The 23,509-nt window shown below is 44.7% G+C and overlaps 2 protein-coding genes across 8 annotated transcripts in view; one reads left to right on the top strand and one right to left on the bottom strand.

Moving 5' to 3' along the window:
- ARID4A (AT-rich interaction domain 4A) overlaps positions 1–13,150 on the bottom strand; it is a 77,571-nt gene extending 64,421 nt beyond the window's left edge. For both annotated transcript variants that reach the window (XR_014787976.1, XM_084835691.1), the window contains exons 1-5: positions 12,819–13,150; positions 11,071–11,141; positions 8,086–8,196; positions 6,389–6,454; positions 5,290–5,380 (exon numbers count right to left, since the gene is read on the bottom strand). Coding sequence is in view for 1 of the 2 variants with exons in the window: in XM_084835691.1 (XP_084691817.1) it covers positions 5,290–5,380; positions 6,389–6,454; positions 8,086–8,196; positions 11,071–11,076 (274 nt within the window). In the remaining variant the exon portion in view is untranslated. The remainder of the gene's footprint in view (positions 1–5,289; positions 5,381–6,388; positions 6,455–8,085; positions 8,197–11,070; positions 11,142–12,818) is intronic.
- A 633-nt stretch (positions 13,151–13,783) lies between these two features.
- The window catches only part of KTN1 (kinectin 1), a 200,980-nt gene continuing 191,254 nt past the window's right edge, over positions 13,784–23,509 (top strand). For all 6 annotated transcript variants that reach the window (XM_084835619.1, XM_084835628.1, XM_084835608.1 and 3 more), the window contains exon 1: positions 13,784–13,843. The gene's annotated coding sequence lies outside the window, so the exon portion shown is untranslated. The remainder of the gene's footprint in view (positions 13,844–23,509) is intronic.

The following is a 23,509-nucleotide window of genomic DNA, read 5'->3' as shown; positions in this document are numbered from 1 at the left end:
AGGAGCCATTAAATTAAGGATTCCTAGAAGAATAGCTGACAAAGCAGTGTCACTATTTTGCTATCTTAGAACTGTTAATGTTGCAGCCAACAGAACTTAGACATATTTTCCCAGCAATAAATATCCTTGAGTCAAAGATATTGCTAATACTTTGATTTTATATCACAGCTTTAGAATGCCCAAAGCACATATATACCTGAAAGGAAGCTCAGTACTGGCCGCATTTATTTTTGAATGCATTTTGTTTACAGAAATAAACAAAATTAAGTACAATAAAGAATGATGAACTAGAAAAGGGGAAATTAAACAGGTCTTCTTACTAAACATCACTGGTCCATTTCTTTCCAGTGTTTAGGTTTGGAGATAGCAAAAAGGACATTATGTTGATATTATTAACATTTCTATCTGCCCTTCCTCCAAGAAGCTGAGGGCGACTCCCCCAAGCCCATTTTATGCTGTGAGGTAGGGGAGCCCACAAGACTGTAACTGGCCCAAGATCACCCACTGAATGTATGGTCAAGTGGGGATCTGAACATGGCTCCCCCCCCCTTGCTATTTGTGCAATACTCTACCCATACCGTCTCTTGTACTTGGGGGCATGGGTATGCTTTTCAGGGCGAAGTACAGCAGAATCTTGAAATATTACCCCATACTGCAGACAAAGGGGTTGAAGGTTAAGAGTGGCACCGGACGAGTTCATGGCTGAGGTGAGATTTGAACCAGGGACTTCCTGGGTCACAGCTCAGTGTCTTTCAGCCTGAATCCTATGCATATATACTTGGAAAGTCCATATGGGTTTTATTCCCTCTTCTTTTGTCCTGCCTACCTTTCACCTCAGGTAAGACTGACCACCAGCAGCCTGGTTGACCCATTACTTTTTGCCTTTGCATACTGAACTTGTAAATAATCTTCTTAGCCTAGTGTCCTTGCCATGACAGCACTTGCTTATATCTTGCCTACATAAACAAGTGGCACAACCCAGGTTTCTTATTTTTTAAAAAGTGATGGACTTTAGACAGACACCCTTCTTACTGACAAAATACATTTTGTCTTACTTAAGGTATGCTGGACAGTTCTCACTGATTTCAACTCAGTTTACCTTGCAGTAGCTACACTTAGGACTGTAGCCAGGCAGGCCAGTTCTGAGCATGTTTACGCAGCATTAAGTCCTTCTAAATTCAGCTAACCCGCTCTCCAGTAAATATTCATAGGATTACAGCCTTCAGGTGCAACTCCACAGAGCTGCACAAGAAGTGCTTCCCTTACTATCCTTCTTCTGTTTCCAACAGGAGCTGGCTAAATGCCTTTGGGAGCTCAGAAACATGGCATGAAGATGGGCCATTCCCTGTTCATCCCCAGCATCTAGAATTCGGAGGCATATTGAGGCTCCATTCAGCTATCATGGCTAGCGGCTGTTGATAGACCAACCCTCCACGAATTTGTCTTTAAAAGAGACAAATAAGCTAATGACCATCTTGTGGCAGTGACTTCTATTCTATTTATGTAAATTTTACTCAAGCTCAAGAGAAAGATTCAAATGTCAGCATCTCTTGCAATGTGAAGGCTGGACTGCTGCTAAAACAGAAATTTGAAGTCCCATGGATCTTGCTGTGCTCATCTGAGTCAACGCCAATACTGTTAGGATTAATTTGCCAAAAGCAAAGATATACTGGCTTGGATCCTAAATTAACCTTCCCCTCACAGAAGGGCTTTTCCCATGCACTGAAGCCTTTTGATCCAGCAGATGATACTTTCCTTATTCTTTCCTTAATGAACTTGAGGGCATTTTCTGCTCTTCTGTTCAGACTACAATAAAAACAAGCTAGCATTTCATTATAAACCAAATGCCTTGTTCAGGTGAAGATAATTATTCGTTATAGCATATGGCTGCATCCCTATTCATGCATATAACCAGATTAGGACTAGTCTAGTCGCATATACCAGATTAGGACTAGTCTAGGCATCTATCTGAAGAACAGAGATTAACCATTAAGTAGAAATTATGCAAAAGCAAAAAAAAGCAAAAACCTGGTACTTGCAAGAAGCTACTTGGTCTACTGAAAATGGACTGGACTGAAGGGCCAAGGGGAAATTATCCAAACCAGAAGGTTCATATTCTGAACTAAGTAGTGCCAGGGTCTGCTTAAAATGTAGACACTCCAGCTATTTGGGTGACCAGCCAGATGGGCAATTAATAAATCTAATAAATAAATAAATTCCCAGAGGCATGTGATATTTTAATGCATATCCCTGTCAAATGTTTCAAGAGCATATCTTACAACATGGAAGCAACAGCAGGGCAAAGTTCAGAAGCCTTTTCCTAGAGCTCATACACAAGGAAAACAAAAGCCAAACACTTCAGGGTAATGCTTCAAGTTCCATAAAGTTAAGTTACTACAAAGTTTACCAAAACAAATTCCCAGCCATATGCCAATTTTAATTCTTACTTCTTAATGCAATGCTGGAAGTTGAATTTGATTATTGCTACAGTTGTGTCCTTGACACTTGCATAAAAGTCTTAGAACATTTTTAAGTCATTCTTCCAAAGATCAATATTTACTCAAGTATTAAGTTTGCAAAGTACTTAGGAAACCTCTTGAAAGAGCCAACTTACAAATACAGCCATTGTTTAAGTGGGATAAAAATTGTTCCAGATCCATGCAATTATCTGTCAGCAACCTGTAGGGCATTCTGAACTTATAAACCCTATTCATTAAAAACACCACAGCATTCTTTAATTCAAAAAGCCAGTTGAAAGCCTTTAAACTACTCTTCCTTTGTAGGTTTTATTTGCCATTCTAAAAAGGCATTGAGATCACTGATTCTCAGGTGGCAGAGGCTACATATGAACACATTAAGGGTGCAACCCTACGCATATTTAGACAGAAGGAAGTTCCATAACAGCTGGCTGGGGAATGCTGGGAGTTGCAGGACATTTTTCTGTCTAAACATGCAGAGGATTGCACCTTAAGCTGTCTAATTCTGAGACAAACCATTGATCCATTGAGCCCAGTGGCTCCCAAACTTGGGTCCCCAGAAGTTGTAGTCCAACAACTCCTATCATCCCCAACCTTGGCCTTGCTAGCTGGTGATGAGAGATGTAGTCCAACAACATCTGGGGACCCAAGTTTGGGAGCTGCTCCTTCCTCTCTTGCTGGGGACCCAAGGCTGGGAGCTACTCACTACTCTCTTGCTAAATAGCAGCAGCTCTCCAAGAGCCTTGGGCAGAAACCCATTTTACTAGAAATTCCAGGAATTGGACCTGGGATCTTCTGCATGCAAAGCATGTGTTCTACCAATGAGCTACACCTCCACATAGCATAAGAAGAGGCAGAGAAGGCTTCCGATACCAATAAGATGTTGGCCCCCATACAACTTTGCTGCCAACTGGTATCAATACGGTTTTAGCATTTCTGAAAGAATCTCTCAACTTCTGGGCCATCATTATCAGGCCAAAGACATAATAGCTGCACACACGCAACAAACCAATTACGCACATTCTGAAAACTCAGCCATGATGTTCAGAACCGACAAGAGAATGACTAGTTCCAATATTTTTGTTGTTATGTGAAGTTTTGTTTGAAGCCATCTTCTACTCTGTCCCTAAGCTTATGGCAGTTTAACGTAGAAGTCTGAACAAAGTCCTCTATCTTGGCCTTTCACCCCTTCCAGAAGCCTTGCAAGTAGAGCTGCGCAAGTTATTAGCCTGTCTGCCCACACATACCTATGCTGACCTTTTGCGGCCTGCAAAGGAAAAGAAGCCTCTCTGCCTGGAAGTAATTCTTACCTATCTATGATAAGTTAAGTGGTTGTTTATATTTATTACATTTTCTATATATCGCCCTGTAGCCGAAGCTCTCTGGGTGGTTTACAAAGGTATAGGCCTGGGCTATAGCAATACTCGACAGAATACATGATGAAATCCACCCCTTCTCTTGACTTATGTTCAAAAGCACCTCCAATAATATGAAAGGCACATTAATTATGACACTAATGAAACAGATGTATGAAGCTGGCCAACATGAAATCTAGGTAAGTAATTAAAATCAAACCTTTCTAGACTTGCATGTGCAATAACACAAAGCTGGGCTGGAGCAACTCCCCTATGAAGAAGGGTTACAACATTCCAGGCATTTTGGCTAAGAAAAAAGTGAGGGGGGGCATGATAGAGGTGTATACAATTACGCATCGAGTGGAGATGGTGAAAAGGAAGAAGTTTTGCTCCCTCTCACATAAATATTAGAATTAAACTATGGAGTTTGCTAACACATGATTTAGCAATGGCCACCAATTTGGATTGCTTTAAAAGAGGATTAGACAAATTTATGGGGGATAAGGCTATGAAGGGCTACTAGTCATGATACCTATATATTACCTCTATTATTAGGGGCACTATGCATGTCAGCTTCTGGGGAACATGAGCAGGAGGATGCTATTGTGCTCGTGTCCTACTTGTGGGCTTTCCATGGGCAGCTGGTCAGCCACTACGTGAACAGAACGGTGGACTAGATAGTCCTTCAGTCTGTTACAGCACTGCTCTTATGTTCTTAACATAGCAAATTGACATGATGCATCTGTAACTCAACTGTCTTTTTTCAGACTGCAGGCTAGGGAATCCAACAACTGACTCCTCCCACTCTTATAAAACACTTCCCACATACAAAACTTGCACGTCAGGTAGAATATTATGCCAGAATCCTTCTTGCAGACATGCTAGTTTTGTACATTCAGGAAGATGCTTTTAACAAGACTGTGCATTCAATCATCGCAGCTGGACCACCAGCTGGAATCTGACGTATAGTCCATCCACTGATCATGTATCATGGTTTAACTCAACAAGCTAATAGACACAACTGATGCATTACTCCTCAGTGCCAAAAGACCCACTAAATGTTTGGATCCAGTGGAAGTACCATCTCACTTGTTTTTTGTCCCAAGGGACCACAGGGTTACCAGTACATTGACATGCCATGCTTACTCATCAGTTTATTGACTTCAGCTGGTATGTTCTGAGAAGAAGCCCCCAGGAGAAAGAATGTTCTTCTGACCTATTTAACAGTAGCCTTAAAGTAGATATTTCAGCTGCTTCCGAGTTCCCCTTCACAATTCTAAACCACTGTGACAATTTAGCTATTTTCTTTACACATACACACCATATTTTTGTGGAAAGTAAAAGCAAGATAGGAGAATTGCACAGGGAACATAAGATGTCTGGAATAGAACTGAAATGCACGTTGATAGCAATGAAACTCACTTTGGTACTGGAAGTAAAGCAAGATAATTACTTACCTACAGTATACCAGCTGGCATCTGTCAGTTTACTGATGGTGGCTTCTTGAAAAGATCCATCAGGCATCTTGGTTTCAACAATTGCACCAGCCTATAAATGAATGTTGAAGGCAACACTTTATGTACTCTTACAGATAAATGCCCTTATTTAAACCACTTAGTGCTTAAGTGTGTTCAAAACTTTCAACATCTGGGGAACAGATTTTTAATGAGGACATTCAATTCAATCAGATAAAATGTGAGGCGCACTTACACATGTATCATTCCATTTGCTTCTGGAACAATGGGCCAGTGTCCCCCTTCCAATGGTAGGACAGCACCATTAATATGGCCTTCCAATGTCCTGGCCTCCCCTCTGCCCAGTCAGTCACAGCTGCAGGATTCTCGGCAACAGAGATGTGTCTGAGGTTCTCCCACATTTATGAACTGTAGCACAGGTTGTGCCTACTTACTCTCTCCCTTGGTGTCACTGATCATATACCGGCAAGGAGAGCAGCGGGGAAATAAATGCTGTATGGGGCCTTCCCACTCAAAACAGAGCAGTGTATACATACAACATAATGGCTTACTTTTTCATGGCACACTTCAACTCTTCTTGCAGCAGACATGACATATAATTTGTAGTAAGGATTTTTTTTAAAAAACAATACAGCCCAAACAAATTTCAATGGGATTTAAGTGCAAAGACTTCCTCTGAATTGGGCCCTATGTGTGTTTTATTGTCAGCTGAATAGTAGGTATATGCTATCACAGAACCACGATTGAGGACTATTCCATCAAAGGCCACACTTTTGAACTGAAACTTTGTATCAAGTTAGATATGTGAAAAAAAATGGTTACATAAATGTATATACTGCACTGAATTGAATCCTAGTATCCCAATTTCTACTACATTTTTCTTTTTGTGGATAATTTTCTCAGTTGAGTAATCTATGTTTAAATATTCTCTTCCATGCAACCCTTCAGTGAAAAACTATGCATGTAACTGAGAACAGAAGACAAATGTGAATTTATTCAGCTCAGTTTGAATCAGGCCATCAAATGAAAAGAAGTGTTTGAATTTACAAATTTATTTGAAGAAAACATGCTGTATACATACCCTTAAAGGTCCTTTCACTTGGTCATCTTGCACTAACTGTGTTGAATTATCTTGCTTTAAGATCACCTAAAGGTTTTGAGAGATTTCAAACAATTTTATTTGCAGAGTGATAATATATAATGGCTGATAATGGCTGAGACCCAGACTACCCATCAACAGAACTCTGCTCACAGAACAATCCCACTGGAGTAAGGGCGGGGGGGGGGGGGGAGAGGAGAGAGAGATGATTTTCACCAACTCTCCCTGCAGCCCCCCAAAAGGTGCTCGAGGATCAGGGGATGCTCAGGAACAGTGTAAGAGGTGCCACAGGGGCAATCAGTGAAGTTCGGCTCCTCCCCCCCGGATATAGGCCTCCTGTTCACAGACAGGCATGTCTGGGTCCATTCCTATGTATGCTAGCATCTGGATTAGCACTTCCTTCCAAGGAAGGGCATTCAAAGGTGTAGGTCTGCATATGTTAAAAGTACAATACAAAACGACAATCCAACATGGGAAGAATTTACAAGGAACTTAAGCAATTTCAGGCTATCAACTGAATGTGTGGCATTTGTCTGGCTGCATAATGCCAACCCAGTAAATGAGCTAGCAATTAAGAAGCACCCACAATACTGCATAAATCAAGTTTTTGCATACAAAGCAGCAGTACTTCTAAACTCATATCTAACCAATTGAACTCCAGCCCACAGATGTTTATGGCACAGTAACAGTGCAATCCTATACATGTCTACTCAAAAGTTGAATTCAATGTGCTTACTCCCAGGAAAGTGGGCAAAGGATTGCAGCCTAAATCTGTTAGTTTTAATGGTACCACAAGACTGTTAATTATGAAACAAGACACCAACATTATTATGGCTTTACCTACAACTGGGCTATTAAGAGGGATCCATCAGAGATACACTTTCCTATGATCAATGACTGAGCAAATCACAATTCTTGCTACACCAGTAACTGGGCCATTAGGTCTGTCTGTTTGACAATAGAGCAGATTACACCAATTAGAGAGCTCTATTAATGATCGAGCAATTGCAGACCTGCACACTTTATTGCTAGAAAATAACCTATTGGAGATCTTCAGAAATGAATGTATTTTTAAGCCGAATTTGAGACATGATACAGGTGGGGCCTACAATGGGCTTTCATTATTCATTTCAGCTTCAGCATTTACAAAAAACCCTATTCTGTTATAAGACCTAATTATTATTAATTACGCAGCATTTGTCTTTTCAGCCAAGATTGACTCAAAGTATGAGGCAGGCAAAGGCAGCTGCTATGGGGAAATACAAGTCATCGTCCCCATCCCCCTGACCCCCCAGGCGCACACACAATTTATTAGACTAGGAAGGAGAGAACCAAAGTATCAAACACATATTTGTGCTCTCCTAGTACCGCAGGTTAATAGAACAACCTTGTATTTTGGCAAACATTTTATTTCCATACAGTGCCTCCTTTAGGATAGATAACAGCCTGGCAGCAGCAAATGTATTTTACATGCAAAAGGTCCAGGTTCAGACCCTGGTATGTCCAGTTAATGGGAACTGACAGAGGAGGCGATGTGAAAGACCCAAAACCACAGAAAGCCTTTGCCAGCCATAGCACACAATACTGGGCTATGTGAACCAATGGCCTGAACCAGTACAAGGAAGCTTCCTACATCCCCTAATGACCTTTAATATACTGCCATTCATGTTTCATCTCACCTTAACTTTCACCAGTCTTTTTACTGTCTTAATTTTTGCCTCGCAGAAGGCACCCCGGTACTTGGCACTGACATCAGTTCCCACTGTCAAGTAGGCAGGCTCATCTGCTGCCTGAAGAAAAACCAGTAAGAATACGGCTCAATTAATAGAAGCACTCAAATATACTTCTCAGGTTTCAGATCTATTGGTCCAACTTAGGTTGATCATAATGCAACAACAAAGTGAGCATCAAAAGCTTAAAAGTCTCCAAGATTTAAACCAATAGACTTCAACTGGCCACTCACAAAACACCCAGATACTAGAGAAGCATGTTCACACAAAATCCTGCTACCGAAAAAGGGAAGACAGTTTTCTTTAAACTTAAGTAGCAACTACAATGAACCTCATCTTTATTATGCCATTTTTCACCTATTTGGGCTCCAACCTACTATGACCAATATTTGAGAAGCAGTTAAGACACTGCTTCTCAAAGCAGGTACTTTACATGTCTGTAAAATTTGATTTTGTGCTGTCAAGACTTTGTAGAAGATGATGTGAACCCAATTGCTACAGATTATTAAAAACAAGATTTGACAGAATACTTTAGCCAATGCACTTTAACCATTACTAGCAACGAGTGGTTTCTCAGAGGTACCAGCAGCCCTACTCCTTTTTAAAGGAACACAAATTTTTCATAAACAATCCGGGGGGGGGGGGGGATTCAGTTGATATGTAATAACTGAAGAACACTATTTTTTCCTTTTTAAAGCTTCCTCTTTTTCCAAAAGCTGGCTATTTATGTCCTCAAAACAAGCATTTGGATACCAGTACACAGTGGTCAATTTTGCCATGACTTGTGATACATCACTGGAATGTGGTGTCAGCACAACAGTATTTTAACAGTGTATTTACTCAGTTAAGTCCCAGTATATTCAATGGGGCTTGTTCCAGGATAAGTGTGCACTGGATTGCAGTGCTGGCCCTTCAGTCAGGATGCAAGTCACTGACCTGATTCGCAGGTAAGGACAACCCATGGGTTGTTGTGCACAAGTGGGGGAGAGTACGCATGCTGCCTAAAGAGTGCCCTGCACTTCTGCTGTTATTCCACAACCCACAATTGGCTCCTTGTAGGTTGCTGAGCATGATGTCTGAATGCAGACTGATGTTTTGTTTAGGAGCTAAACAACCCAGCGCTTAACCTATGGTTTGTTGTTGGGTTAACTGCTGGGTTAACTGTTACTAATCTGTAACAATTGGGTATCATCATCTTCTACAAATACTTGCTGGGTTGTTTAACCCCTAGACACATCATTAGTCTGGGTTCAGACATCATGTTTAACAACCCATAAAGGAGCCAGTTGTAGGTTGCTGGTTAAATTAGAATTGGCGGGTGCACTTCAGGCACTCTCTCCTGCTCACCTCTGACAGCCCATGGTTTAACCAATGGGTTGTCATTATGTGCTAACAGGACCATTAAAATATAATATACTTTGAGTGATAGTAACAGATCAGCACGCATAACATGTGCGAACCCAACGTAGTGCAAGCAGACTTCTAATCACACGATGGGGCTTTCTCCTACTTTCCTCTCCCCACACCTGTCCAAAAACTGCTCCAGGGTGTCCCTCGACCCTCCAGAGCAGATTTTGAGGGTGTAGGGTGCAAGGGGAATCTCCCCTTCCACTGATGGAACTGTCTTTATCAGTAGAACCAGGAAGGACCTAATCTGATTTCCCCCTAAGTGCACAGCACTCTATTTTCACTTGGAATTTACTAATAATTATGTCAACTTCTGTTCAATGAACTGGTGGCATTGAATGATGTTATCAACTCCACATCTGTCTCCAAAAATGTGGGTAAGTGACATCTGAAGAACCGATGAACAATCTTACAATTCAGTGAAAGAGTGGGAATGGATGTAATTTCACATCTCTCCCGCACAACCACAGCAGAAAAAATGTTTACTGAATTGCCCTTCAGAGTAGAAATTTCAAACACTATTTAAGAAATACATTAGCACTTCTACCACTGAAGGGATGGTCTCTGATTTCTTATCAGTTCTTGTGAAAGAAAGAACCAGAGGAAAAAGCCTGAAAAATTTCAGACCATTGGAAAAATAATTTCCCAGTAAATGCACAAATATAAAATGTTCGTGTGCATTTTCCATATATCCTGGCAATACTATTCATAGTCATTTTCTTTTCCTACTATAACTACTAAAATGCATCATACTGCAACACAAAAGCAACTATACATCAAGACAACAATATGTACTGAGAAGCATTTCACACTGCAGATATTTTTTCTATCTATTTCTATTACCAAATTGTTTACAGAGACAAAAAAAGTTCTGAATTGCTATTTTTTTGATCTGCAAAACCTGTAACTTCTTTGCAGGGCAAAAATTGTACTTTGCAAACTTTCAAACAGGAAAACAGAAAGGAATACATTAGAAGGAAAAACCCAGAAAACAAAACTCAATGTTCTGCTACATTCCAGTTGTCTTCAGTCAAGTGCAGTTCAAGCAAAAAGAAAACAGGACATTTTCTTCAACACGTGCAGACCTTCACAACTATTTATAGGGGAGGGACTAATGGCCGAGCACACACTTTGCATGCAGAATGTCCCAGGATCAATTCCTAACATCAATTAGCAGGTAATAGGAAAGACCTTTGCCTAAGACCACAGGCAGAGCTAGACTGCCACAGCCAGGCTAGATGGATAAACAGTCTGACCTGGTAAAAGGCACTTGCCTGTGTTACTGTACTTCTGTGCAATAAGATTATTAACTTGCTCCCCGAGTTCACAGGCATGTGGTGCAACTCAGCTACTGACAAGCTTATTGGCAAAATGGCAGGTGGACCATATTTCAACAAATACGCCTTCAGTAGGATGATGTACTTATTTTTCTTAAAATATATGAAGTACAACAATATAGAATCCTCAACAAGCTAGAGAATCAAGAAAGATATTCTTCACCCACTCTCAAGAAACATCGAGATTTACCTTCATCTTTGAGGTTATTTGAGGGATTCCAGCTCAAAAGCTTTTTCTATACCAAAGTTGAAGAAAAAAATCTAAAAGGCAAGGAGAAAAAGAGAACATTGTCAAAATCATCCACATGCTTATAAGAAAGGTGACAGAGTTCCAGGGAACAGAATTCACCTACAAATTCTCTGATCGATTAAACGCACCCTTCAACCTAGTGTGTACACAACACGCACCCTCTGCATCTCTACAACACCCACTCAGGCCTAACATGCATTAGAAAGGTGAGAGGGAAGTGCTAGAGTGGATTAAGTGGGTCTTTTGGAGTTCCGGTTAAGAAGCTGCTGAAGCCACCAACTTCTCCAGTTCCCTCTTGTTCATCTCTGCATCCCCTCAGTTCCAACCACTGCCACAGCTCCCTCTTTCTTTACAACCTGTCAAGGGAGAAAAAAGAAGAAGACTCCACACATGCATGCAGAAGAGGCACGTTCAAGGAGAAAGGGAGGGAGGAGAGGCTGATCCAAGAACACGAGTAAACCTACAGCCAGGATCTTCAACCCCTCTCCACTTTGGTGAATCTGGAAACGGGACATTACCTCTGGGTAGAGAAGCTGTCCCCTAAAGCGGAGACTGACAGACCAGTCTCCTGCAGATGCACCCTCCATTGACCACTTCCTACCTGCTCCTATGCAGGTTTAGTGAAAAGCATGCACTCAGTGCGCACAAGCCTGTGGCAGTCAGCAGAAATCTCTCTTCTACTCAACACCCCAGAGTAATTTGCCTCCTTAAAAAGGCTTGCACCCCCCTTGACGGTAGGCATCTCAGCCCACCCTCCCGCGTACAACTCACAGCTGCCACCCAAGGTCTACTTTCCTAAATGAGCCCCCTTCTCTTTGAAACCACTTCCTCATCCGCCGAAACTCTCCTTTGCCCTTCCACCAGCAAAAATCCACGTGACATTTCAGAAACCCCTAACTCCCCCGCCCCCGCGGCCCGGTTTTATTCTCACCTCAGCCTGCGCGCCATCCGCCCCGAAACAAACCCGTCTCCCTCCCGGGCCACAGCAGCAGCTTGGCCTTCACGGACAAGCCCCCTCCCCAACGCACGCCCCCCTCTTCCTCTCGGCCGGGGCACGCCCCCGCCCCCAAGCCACACAGCTGCCCAGCCGACGGACGCACAGCCCCTGCCCGGCACTGCGATGACAGAGCGCGAAGCGAAGGGAAGGGAAGGGAAGGGGGGGCCCGCGCGCGGGCGGGGGGCAGCAGACCCCTCAGAGGAAGGCGAGGAGGACCGGGGGGGAAAGCCGCCCCGCAGCGGAGGGAGGCCCCGCTCCAGCGCCCGCCAACCGGCTGCCCCCCGAGGGGCTGGACTGCAACTCCCACACGCCCCTCGGGGGGTACGGCAGCCCAGCACATCTGGCTGGGGGAGGCTGCCCTACTCAGATGTGGCGGGCCGGGGGCGCGGAGGAGTCCCGCCCCGTCCCCCGCCGTCGGTGCGGAAGGCGGGGAGGCTGCCCGGCTCTCCCCCCAGCAAGCACGGGAGCGCCGGCCGCCTCCGCGCGGCTCCCTGAGGGAAGAGGGCCCCCTCCCGCCGCCGGCCTCGTCAGCCGCCCCTTCCGGGCTGGGGAGGAGGCGGAGGGATCCATCCTCGTCCTCGAGAACGGATCGCCGAAGCGAGGACGGAGCCCGCCCGCCCGCCCGCCTCCTCCCCGGCCCGGCCCCCTCCGCCGCTCCCCAGCCCCTCCGCAAGCGCCGCCGCGAACTCACAGCCCAGCGCGATCCGGCGGCTGCCCTCCCCGGGTGCGGGCGGGCGAGCGGGCGCCCCCGGCCGAAGGCGCCCTCCGCGCTCCAGCAGGAACAGGCGGCGAAGGACGACGACGACGACAGCGGCGGCGGCGGGGATGTTCCGCTTCGCTCCGCCTTCGCCGCTTGCTCCCCACCCCGCGACAGCTCGGGCTCCGCGGCACTGCCTGCCTGCCTGACGGGCGGGCGCGCGGCCGGAGCCTCTTTCGCCCCGCGCGGCTCAGCCCCCCAATAACAAGCTGTTGAGCAGGAGCTGCGCGGCGCGGCCTCCCATTGGCTCCTCCCCGCCCGCTCGCGCTCCCGCCCGCGCGCGGCCCCCTCCCGGCCCGTGACGCCCAAGGGGGGGCCTGCCCCTCCTTTATTGGGCGCTGCGCGCGTCTCCCGCCTTTCATTGGACTGCGGAAGGGCATCTTCCGGGAGGCGATTGGGCGGGCACTTCTCCCTCCCCCCCCCGCGTCTCTCTTCCTTTTTTTTGTTTTGGGTAAGAGAGAAAGGAGACTTTTCATTGGTCGGAGCCGTAGGACGGCAAAGCCCCCTCGTTGGACGCCAGGGCTTAAAAAGGGAGTGAAGTCAAAGTTTCCACCAGTCCCTTCTCCTCCTCCTCCGATTGGGAAGGAAACGGACGAAAGGGCTTCCGGATGTGGAGTGCCGCGCGCGGCGATTGGAGGAAGCCTGGCCGGGGGGTGGGGAAGGAGAGGGGGGTAAAAAGGAGAGGGGAGTGGCGAGAGCGGGTTGGCTAGCTAGCTAGGCCTGTCTCATGGAAACGGAAAGGCGGGGGGCGGCGCCAGCAGGAGCCCTGCAGCGCTGGCGAAGGAAGGCGCCCGCGTCCCAGCGCGCATGCGTTTCCTGGCCTTGAGGAGACGGGGGTAGTTTTCCCCCCTCCCCCTCGCCAGGCGCCATTTTGTGCGCTCTTCAGTCACGTCTTCGTTCCATTTCGTTGGGGAGCCTGAGGAGGACAGCGGCCGAGGCGCGGCCTGTTCGGGGCTGAGGTAACGAGGCCCCCTTGGGAGTTGACACGGCCGAGGTGTATCGGGGGGCGGGGTGAGAACTCTGCCCTTCCGTGGAAGACGGCCCTGTGCCGCGCTGGGGTGGCATCGGGGGAGAGGGGCGGTGAGGGGACGGCGGCGGTGACCGGAGGAAACTCCGCTGGGCCGCGGGCAGCTTCGCGGAGAGGGGCGGGGCAGGGAACCGGAAGTCAAGTGTGACGTCCGGCCTGGCGCAGCCGCCGTTGAGGGGGAGGAGCTTGCCCCTTTCCCCGCCTTCTCCCTCCTTCCGGATGGACCTGCTTCGGGAGGGAAGCGCGTTGGGCAAAAGATCCCAGCTCAAGTGTGTCCCGGTGGGATCTGGACGAGCGGTGACCGACCAAGACGGAGATCTTGGGGTTGTGGTGGAGAACCCGATGAAAATGTTAGCCCAGTGTGCGGCCTCTGTAAAAAGGCGAACGCCATGATAGGCATAATTAGAAAAGGAATTGAGAGCAGAGCTACCAACGTCGTACTGCTCTTATACAAATCTATGGTGCGGCCACGCTTGGAATGCTGTGTGCAGTTCTGGTCGCCGCACCTAAAAAAGGATATTGCAGAGCTGGGAAGAGGGCAGCTAAAATGATCAAGGGATGGAGCATCTCCCGTAAGAGAGAAGGTTACAACAGCTGGGATTGTTTACCTCGGGGGGGAAAAAGCCAGTAAGCAGGGACATGATTTTTGTTGTTGTTCAGTCGTTCAGTCGTGTCCGACTCTTCGTGACCCCATGGACCATAGCACACCAGGCCTTCCTGTCCTGCGCTCTCTCCCGGAGTGTGCTCAAGTTCATATTCATTGCATCGGTCATGCTATCTAGCCATCTCATCCTCTGCCGTCCCCTTCTCCTTTTGCCCATGGTGTAGAGAAAGTGGATAAGGAGACTTTCTCCCTCTTGGTTCTAGAACCCAGTGGGGTCATCTGATGAAACTGATTGGTGGAGATTCAGGAGATATAGAAGGAAGTTCTTTACACAGCACTTAGTTAAGTTATGGAATTCACTACCACAAGATGTAATGATGGCCACCAATTTGGATGGCTTTAAAAGGGGGTTGGACAAATTCCTGGAGGAGAAGGCTATCAGTGGCTGCCAGTTCTGATGGCTATATGCTACCTCCCGTATCAGAGGCAGTATGCCTTTGTACACCAGTTGCTGGGAAACAGGGGCTGGAGGGTGCTGTTGTGCTCATGCCCTGCTCATGAGTTTCTTGTGGGCAGCTGGTTGGCTGCTGTATGAATAGAATGCTGGACTAGATGGACCCTGGTTCTAATCCAGCATGTCTCTTCATATAAGAACATAAGAGCCATGCTGGATCAGATGTTCTTAAGCTTTTACTAAAGGCCAGGAACATGAGATATTTCTCTGTATGTGTCTCAAAATAGGGAAGTCGTCTATGAAAACCAAAACAACCAAGAGTCTTGCAGCACCTTAAAGAGTAACAAATTTATTTTTGACATAAGCTTCCAGTGGACTAGAGTCATAGCTGCTCTCTGGAAATAAGAAAACGAACATATAGTAGCCTCCTTTGGTCAGAAGGGGCCCATGTCTTGTTCCTGTATTGTCACACACACAAACAGCGAACGGTCCTTGTGGCACCTCAAAGACCGCTTCATGGTGGCATTTGAGCTTTTGCAAACTAAAGCATGCGACACATGAGGTGTTATCCTTCCTTGGCTGATATAAACCTACCTGGGGTATGGAGAAAAAAGTTTATGAACAGTATGGGCAGACATGCTACTACGGCCTATAAAAATTTCCGTCCCCACAATCCATGTATGTTTGCTAATTGAAGATAACACTTCATGCATCAGATGAAGGGGGCTCTAGCCCACAAAAACATTTTTATTTTTATTTTATTTATTGCATTTATACCCTGCCTTTTTTCCTCTTGCAAGGAACCCAAGGCGGCTTACATTATCCTCCTCTCCATTTCATCCTCACAACAACAACCCTGTGAGGTGGGTTGGGCTGAGAGTCTGTGACTGGCCCAAAGTCACCCAGTGAGCTTCCATGGCCGAGTGGGGACTAGAACCCGGATCTCCCAGCTCCTAGTCCAACACTCTTGCCACTACACCACACTGGCTCTCACATTTATTGTGTGCTTGCCAGTCTGCAGAAACACATTCCTGTGGCACCTTAGAATTATAAGGTATTCCCTCTGGAATTGAGTGATTCCAATGTGTATCCTAAGTTAAGGCTACTCAAGCTTGAATGCATTAGTGAGTGTCTCTTTCTCCCCATATATAGTGCCTTGCATAAGTATTCACCCTTGACTTCTCCATATCTTGTTGTGCTATAACCTGGAATTAAAATGGATTTAATTAGGATTTCTTGTCACTGATCTACACAAAGTTGTCCATAATGTCGAAGTGGGAAAAAATCTACGTATTTTACAAAATGATTTACAAATAAAAAACTAAAAAGCCCTGATTGCATTAGTATTCACCCCCTTGCTGTGACACCCCTAAATAAGCTCTGGTGCAACTAACTGCCTTCAGAAGTCACATAATTAGTTGAGTGGAGTCCACCAGTGTGCAATTCAAGCATCACATGATCTCAGATTAAATACACTGGTTTCTGGACAGTCCCAGGGTTTGTTGGAGAGCATATCTAAACAAACAGCATTGTAAAGACCAAGTTCAGGATCAAGTTCTGGAGAATATGTAAGGCATTGTTTACTCACATTCTTGCATATGCCATGTCAGGGCCACTGCTTGACTTAGATTGAGAGTGCTAGCGCTAAAAGAGTGGGCAGGTGTGCCGTCTTGTTGCCGTGTGGTGCAGACTATTTTTCTGTCTATTTGTTCAGATAGCCTTAAATTCTAAGAAACGTTTTGGGGTGATTAGACAGAAGAAGCTTTGCAGAAGTTTAGTCTTTTTTCTTCCTTCTTAGATAACAAATGACCAATGGGAATATATGGGCAGGTGGTCTAGTGAATACTTTTGTAGGTTTGAACTTTTTGAAAGGCTGCCTTCAAGTAAGTATGGTGGGAAATCTTGTTTCAGAAAGAAAAATTATTACAAGTGCCAAGGAAAACCTGATAAAGAAGATCTCAGAGCACTGTTTCCTCCCCTCTCTTTTCAACTTGCCAAGGGGTGAGAAGATGCCTAGGGGACTGGCCTTGTCTCATCAGAGAACTTGTGTTACTATCATGAATATGGAGCAGTTTATCCCAGTTACCATATGGGAGAGAGGATAATAAGCTTAAGTTCAGTGGTAGTGATGATCCTACAACTAAATGGTGGAGAATTGTCCTGAGAGTTAAAATTTGTTCTGGGTTACTGCAGCTGAGTTTACACTAGTATTATATATATGAGTGTGGCTCTGGCAAATACTCAGACTTGCCTTGAGGTTCACACTTTACTCCTCAATTAACATCCGCCCACCCTTATATACTTTCACTTTTTCACTCTAGCGTAGGTTTCCTTATGAATGAACTGGAGAACATAATGCATGTTGAAGAGCAAGGGAGCACTAGTTTCACATTTATAGCCATATAAAAGCTAAGCTACAGTGGGAGAAGTTGACTACTAGGTAATAGGTGTGTTTGAGTATTTGCATATTGCATTTTTAGTGGACATGGCGTTTCATTGAGTAGCAGAACTGTAGATGGAGAATGCTTTGGTTCAGTTAAAAGCTTGCTTGGGCCAGTTTTAAAAATTAGTTATTCAAGTCTGCAACTGCTAGAAGATTAAATGTGATATGTGTCTGATAGCCCTGTCAAGTTTGAACAGAGAAGATGGCCACTGAGTGCTTTCATCACTTGTTTGGAAGGAATTGATTATTGCATGCCTGGAAGTATTTCATATGAACATGTGTGTATTGTACAGAGTACAATACCTTTACATTTACACTGGGTTGGACAACATTGTACTCTAGTTACTTTCAGGAAGTGCTTGTTGGAACTTTATGGGGGGAATGCCCTTAGATTGCCTGTTCTTCAAAGGTGGGATGGAACACTTGCTTGAGAGTTGTCAAATCATTTGAATTAACTGGGGTTTTACATAAATATGTAGTGCTGATTTGCGTGCCATGGCAATTGACACTTCAGTTATTAGTTTAACCAAAAATGAAACAGTTGCAACACCTAGCTAGTATGAAGTACCTGCTCATCTCCATGTTTTCAGGCGTAATCATCTTGTCATTAATAACACAGTTTGGGATGGGGAGAGGATGTTCTTCCTCATTTGTAATTCATCTTAATTAATTCTCTTACTTTCGGCTTACTTTTTTTTTTTATTTAAATAATGTTTGCCCTACTCTTCAGCCAAGAAAGGTTTCTAGAACAGCTTACATAGGATAATTAAAAACAAGACAATCACTGCCCAGAGGCATACAATCTAACCAGTATCTGTAGTTGTGACTGGCCTTTTCCCTTCCCTGAGTCCTCTGGCTCACATTCAGGGAAGGAGCTGGGTCAGCTTTTCGTTTATTACAGACTTTTGACATACTTGGAAAAAGCAAGAGATTTTAATGGTTCCAAACCCTAGGATACCAAGTGAGACTGACCCTTTCTTTGCAAGTTCCAGAGAACTGGGTTGGGGGATAAAAATCTTGCTCTTCCAAGTGCCATGACATGAAACTCCCCCAAAGTTCTTTATGCACTGCAGACCAGGGTGGGGTGGCGTGAGGAGGTGTATCAGTTTATCCTGGGCATGCAGAAGTAGATCGTTGCAGGAAAGGGAGCTGTTGTAGCTGCTGATCACCTGCTTGCTGACTACATTTATTGCATTGGGCAATGGTTCTCCAACTGTGGGGTGATCCTCCTGAGAGGCATAGGATCTTAATGCGGGTAGAACCTTGTACATCCAGCAAGCTAAGATGTGGGTGGGATGAATGCCCTCTAGTAGAGAACCTTGATTTATACATACTGACTTTGAGGGTGAGAGCTTCCCCACCTCATTTGACAAAAGCTGTCAAAACACACAGTGTGGGTAGTGCTGGATTAGTGCTCCAACCCACAGGTCTTTCCATATGACTACGGACAAGGAGTTCTGCATGCTGTGCTTTGAACGGATTGTTGGTGCTGATTTCAGGAAGGTGGAAATAAGACAGAATAAATTGGGAAGGGCAGAGCTGAGTTCAAAAAGTTTGAGAAACTGTCCTAGGGCCCACATTCTATGTCACAGATTACTGGCACTTTGTATTTCTTAGTTCAGCTGCAGTTTAATATTTCAAAACTTATTCCAGTGTGGCATCAGCATGACGTGTTCACCAAGGCAGTGACAAATAAAATCAGATGTTGCAGTTGCAAAACTGAGAAACTGAATTCAAGAGGAAGAGAATCAGCACTGCACGTAGGATGAGCAGGACAGCTGAGTGAAGGCTACTGCACTTAACATGTTGATGCAGTTGACAAGATCGTTGCAAACCACAATGGAGATGGTGGGTCTTGACCCTGTCAGAAATGGTTTGTGTGTGAGGTTAATATGATGGGTGCCCTTTTTGTTGAATATTGATCAGAAAATAGCATCAGTTTTAATATTTTTGATGTCACAATGTTTGTAGCTTGGTAGGAAACATAGTTGCACTGTGAGTTGACAGACCAAATACCTCAGTCATAGATTTTATATGCCTTTTGGTGAGGACATGAGAGAGGGTCTTCGAGGTGGTCACTCAGAGGCTCTGGAAATCCCTGCCTAGGAAGGCTAGGTTGGCTCCCTCTGTATTGTCCTGCTGGCAGGCAAAGACATCTTCATTCAGGGAGGTCTTTGTCATATAAATTGGTCGGCTGCTGAAGGGGTTTGTTTTTTATTAGCTGGTGTTGCTTATTTGTCTTTTAATTGCATTTTTAATTTCTTTTTATGCTACATTTAATTAAGATTTTGTTTTAATTTGTTCATTGTTAGCTGCCTTGACTGCTGTAATTTGGCAGAAAGGTGGGATATAAATTAAAAGAATAAAATGAGGCAGATTGCAAGTACTAGTAAATCTATGGCAACAGTGCTGGGGATAGGGCAAGGTAATGGTGGTAGATAGTATCCTGACAGACTGGACACTATGAAAATGATAAAAGATCAAGCTGTCAAAAGACTATTCTATTTGACTGTAAATAAGCTTAGTCATCTAGGGTTATTGTGATGGCCAATAGAGTCTTTGAACTGCTTACTAACATCAAAAGAGTCTTTCGTGTTGTCGCTTGCAGGCTTTCCTATCATTTCCAAAGCCCAGTAATTTCAAGGACAAATGCTTTGCATCATGAATGTCTTTTGATGTCTCTGTTGGGAGAATTGGTTGTGATGCTTTTATTTTTGAAGGTTTTAGGTACATTTTTTGTTTTGCATGAGCTGTTGAGCAATTAGGGCTTGTGCTGGTGAGACTCCTTGGTCTAACTGGTCTCTGAATAAGTGTTCATAAATTTGGGAAGTGGGAAAGGAAAATGTGTGTAACTGGGTATTTGTTTTCCTCTTCTGTTTTGCATATTGTCTCAGTACTTAACTGAAATAGGGCATGTGACTACCAAGAAAGGTATTTGTTGTGTTTATAAACTTCCAAAGGAACTTAATTAACTTCTGAAATTCAGCTGTTCAACTTTGGTGATAAACTCTAGGCTGTGTTAATATGTTGGACATCAATTTATGGGTAAAACACCTGGCCACTGCACTAACTCACAATGTCCACCTGTTAAAGGGGTGGGGGGCTTAAATCAAATAGGCAGATCAATGCTTTTAAGGTGGTTTTAGTTTTCTAGAAACATAATGAATGTCTTGGTTCATGTGTAGTGCCAAACAGTGGTTTACTGTAGCATGTGTAGCCTAGACTTGTGTGCCCCCTCCTCCCCTTGCATACTCAGATATCCACCTTTTTGTGGCAAACATTAGCTGGCCACTACATCCAGACCAGTAAAATGATTGTGATTCCTCCAAGCCAGAATTGCAAACCATGGGTTTGATCATAGACAAGGAAGCCAGAGAGCCCAATGATCTCTCGCAAAATTAGACTATGGATTGGTGTTCTGTCAGAGCCAGCTCGGTATGAATAAGCTCTCACACTGCATTTTGCTACAAATTGTTTTTGACCTGAGGTTGAGCATCATGCCAAAAAGAACGGGATACAGTTACTGCTCCTTCATAGCATAACTGTATTTGTGAAAAGTTGCAGAGCCTTTGCAGATTAAAAAGAAAAACAGAACTGAGTAAGACACAGTGTGTATCAAGGTGGGATAGCCATGTAATTACTCACTCCCCTGGGGTAAGAAGCAAGGTCTTGGGCAAGCAGCTAAGTACACTGCTTTTGCTTGCACATCCCTCTGTTGCCAGCTGCATTTCTGCTGCCGTTGGCTCACTGCTATCCTCTTTATCCATAGCGCTATCGTGGTATGGCATTGTCCCTTCCAAAGTTATCGCTGAGGCTGGACTGGGAATTAACAGATCTTAGAAGCCTGAAACTATCAAAAATCCTCTTCACTTGTACATGTAACAGGAGTAAGCTGATGTGAGGGTTTGGATTGTAGGCTTGTAGAAAGGCATAGTCCTTGTTTGAGACTTATATTTACACTCAACATCATTTTTCCACAAGACAAATCTGTCTTGGAAACAGTCATTCATGGGGCCCCTTCTCATCTTTTTTTCCCAGATTTTTTACACACTCCACTCCAATTGCTGCTGACATACCAGGAGTCTGTCTTCGCTCTATAAATCCAAACCTGGCAGAAAACCCTTGCTTTTACCAATTGGTGCCCTTTCATGCTGAAAGCCTGCAGCAGTCATGCCACTTTGGGGCTGTTCGCACATAACAACAGCCCATGGGTTGTTGGGGACAAGCACCAGCCACTTCTGCTTTTACTCAGCATCCCACGATCAGCTCCTTTGTAGGTTGTTGAGCGTAATGTCAACATCAACCATGGGTTGATCACCGAGTTGTTTAACCCCTGAACAACCCATTGGTCTGGGTTCAGACATCATGCTCAACAACCTATGAAGGAGCCGATTGTGGGTTGCAGAGTAAAAGCAGCAGTGGGAGGCAGTGCACTTGCTCTCTCCTGCTTGTGCACAACAACCTAAGGGTTGTTTAAACCATGGGTTGTCTTTACATGTGAACAGGGCTTCCTGTTGTTGCCAGCTGAAAGGGCCTGGACAGCCAGCTAGGCTGTTACTAGCAATATGGAGAAGGAAGGGAAAGGAATATGTAATTTACTTCTGGGGTGTTCACTGGGGAACAGTTATTACTTGTCTTTTCTATTTAGAATAGAGATGTTGCCTTTTGTGCAAAACTCTGGGACATAGGAGAGATTTTCACTGGTCCAGAAAAATACACAGCAGCGTTAACTTACTTTTGCTTTACATAAAGCTGCTTGCAAACCTCTAACTGTTCCAGAGAGCATTTGGAAATTGGTCATCTCACCACCTGGAGAGGTAATAAAAGCTCCTCAATCTCTACTAGTTATGTAGTATGTAGATTTCCCTCTCCTGGTTCTAGGTTACATGGTCTTTTGTGCTTGCTGTCTCAAAATTGCACCATCATATATATTATTAGCAAACTCATTCTCTGAGGGTCTGTTATATAGACAAATAACACTATCCACATAGAAGAGGAGAGGTATTAGCAGGTTTGGGGGAACCCCAAAACTTGCAGAAATGGGTGAGGGCTTTAGAAAAAATCTTAGGGCAGTGGGGAGACCTATATTAGCCCAATGAGGACTGAGCATGCTCAGTGATTGGTGGGGGGTGAAATGGAATGGAATAGCTGAAAACCTGAACAAGAGCACTCCACACTGCAGCGTTTTGTTACTGGTCCAACTTGTGTATATCCCTCTGCGCTAGAAGAGCTGCAGCATCAAATGAAATTGCCATGACTGTCAGTGGAGGAACAGCTGCACTGTACCAACAGGAGTCCGGGGAGCCAAAAGGTGCCAGTCCAATACAAAGAGAATCCAGTTATTGACATCTCTTATATAGTTATTCACAGAGTTCAGGATTCCAAATATGTTCTGAGGCATTGCCTCCTCATGAGGGGGAGAAAATAGGGGGACTTCTTCTCTGTAAAGATGTCTTTCTGGAGTAAGCACCTTTCTCTCTCCCCTTGCCCCCCAAAAACACAAATGGCCAGGAAATACACTGGAATTTCCTAGCTTAGTGAATAAATAACTACTTAAGAGAAGTCCATACTGGATTTTTTCAGTGTGTTGGACTTGTCTGTGCTCTGCCCCCTGTGTACCTTTTGGGTTGCAAGGCTCAGTGGAAGATGTTTGAGTCTACGCTTCATCACCAGTCTATCTGACAAACGTTATGTGCCACAGAATACTACTTTAGGAAGCCCCAAGTGAAAATATAACTAGACCAGCCTACTGGCTGGGAATGATGGATGTTGCAGTCTTCTGCTTGAGGGCTGAAACTGGTCTATCCTCTTAGCTTACTGTTTTAATGTTGGGAGTCCAAGGAAGTAGCTTGGTAGTTATGAGTTCTAGCAGTGTGAAATGTTTTTTGTGAGGAGCCACAAGCTAGGCCTGTTAGTGTAACGGATCCATGGAGCTCTAGAGCAGGCAAAGTTGCCAGTGTTTTCTGCTCGACCCCCCACCCCACCCCACCCCAGTACTGAGAAACCACTAGTTTTGCACAGAACAACAATATAATTCTCAAAGTAGCTGAGATAACTAAATGAGGTGACTTGGTTTCTTAATTCAAGAAGCATTTAC

This window comes from Heloderma suspectum, chromosome 1 (assembly GCF_057233095.1).
Source record: "Heloderma suspectum isolate Gila_16-S chromosome 1, 16-S_ref, whole genome shotgun sequence".
In the NCBI taxonomy this organism is placed as follows: domain Eukaryota; kingdom Metazoa; phylum Chordata; class Lepidosauria; order Squamata; family Helodermatidae; genus Heloderma; species Heloderma suspectum.
Note: the sequence above shows the minus strand (reverse complement) of the source record. Positions and strands in the feature narration are given on the sequence as shown.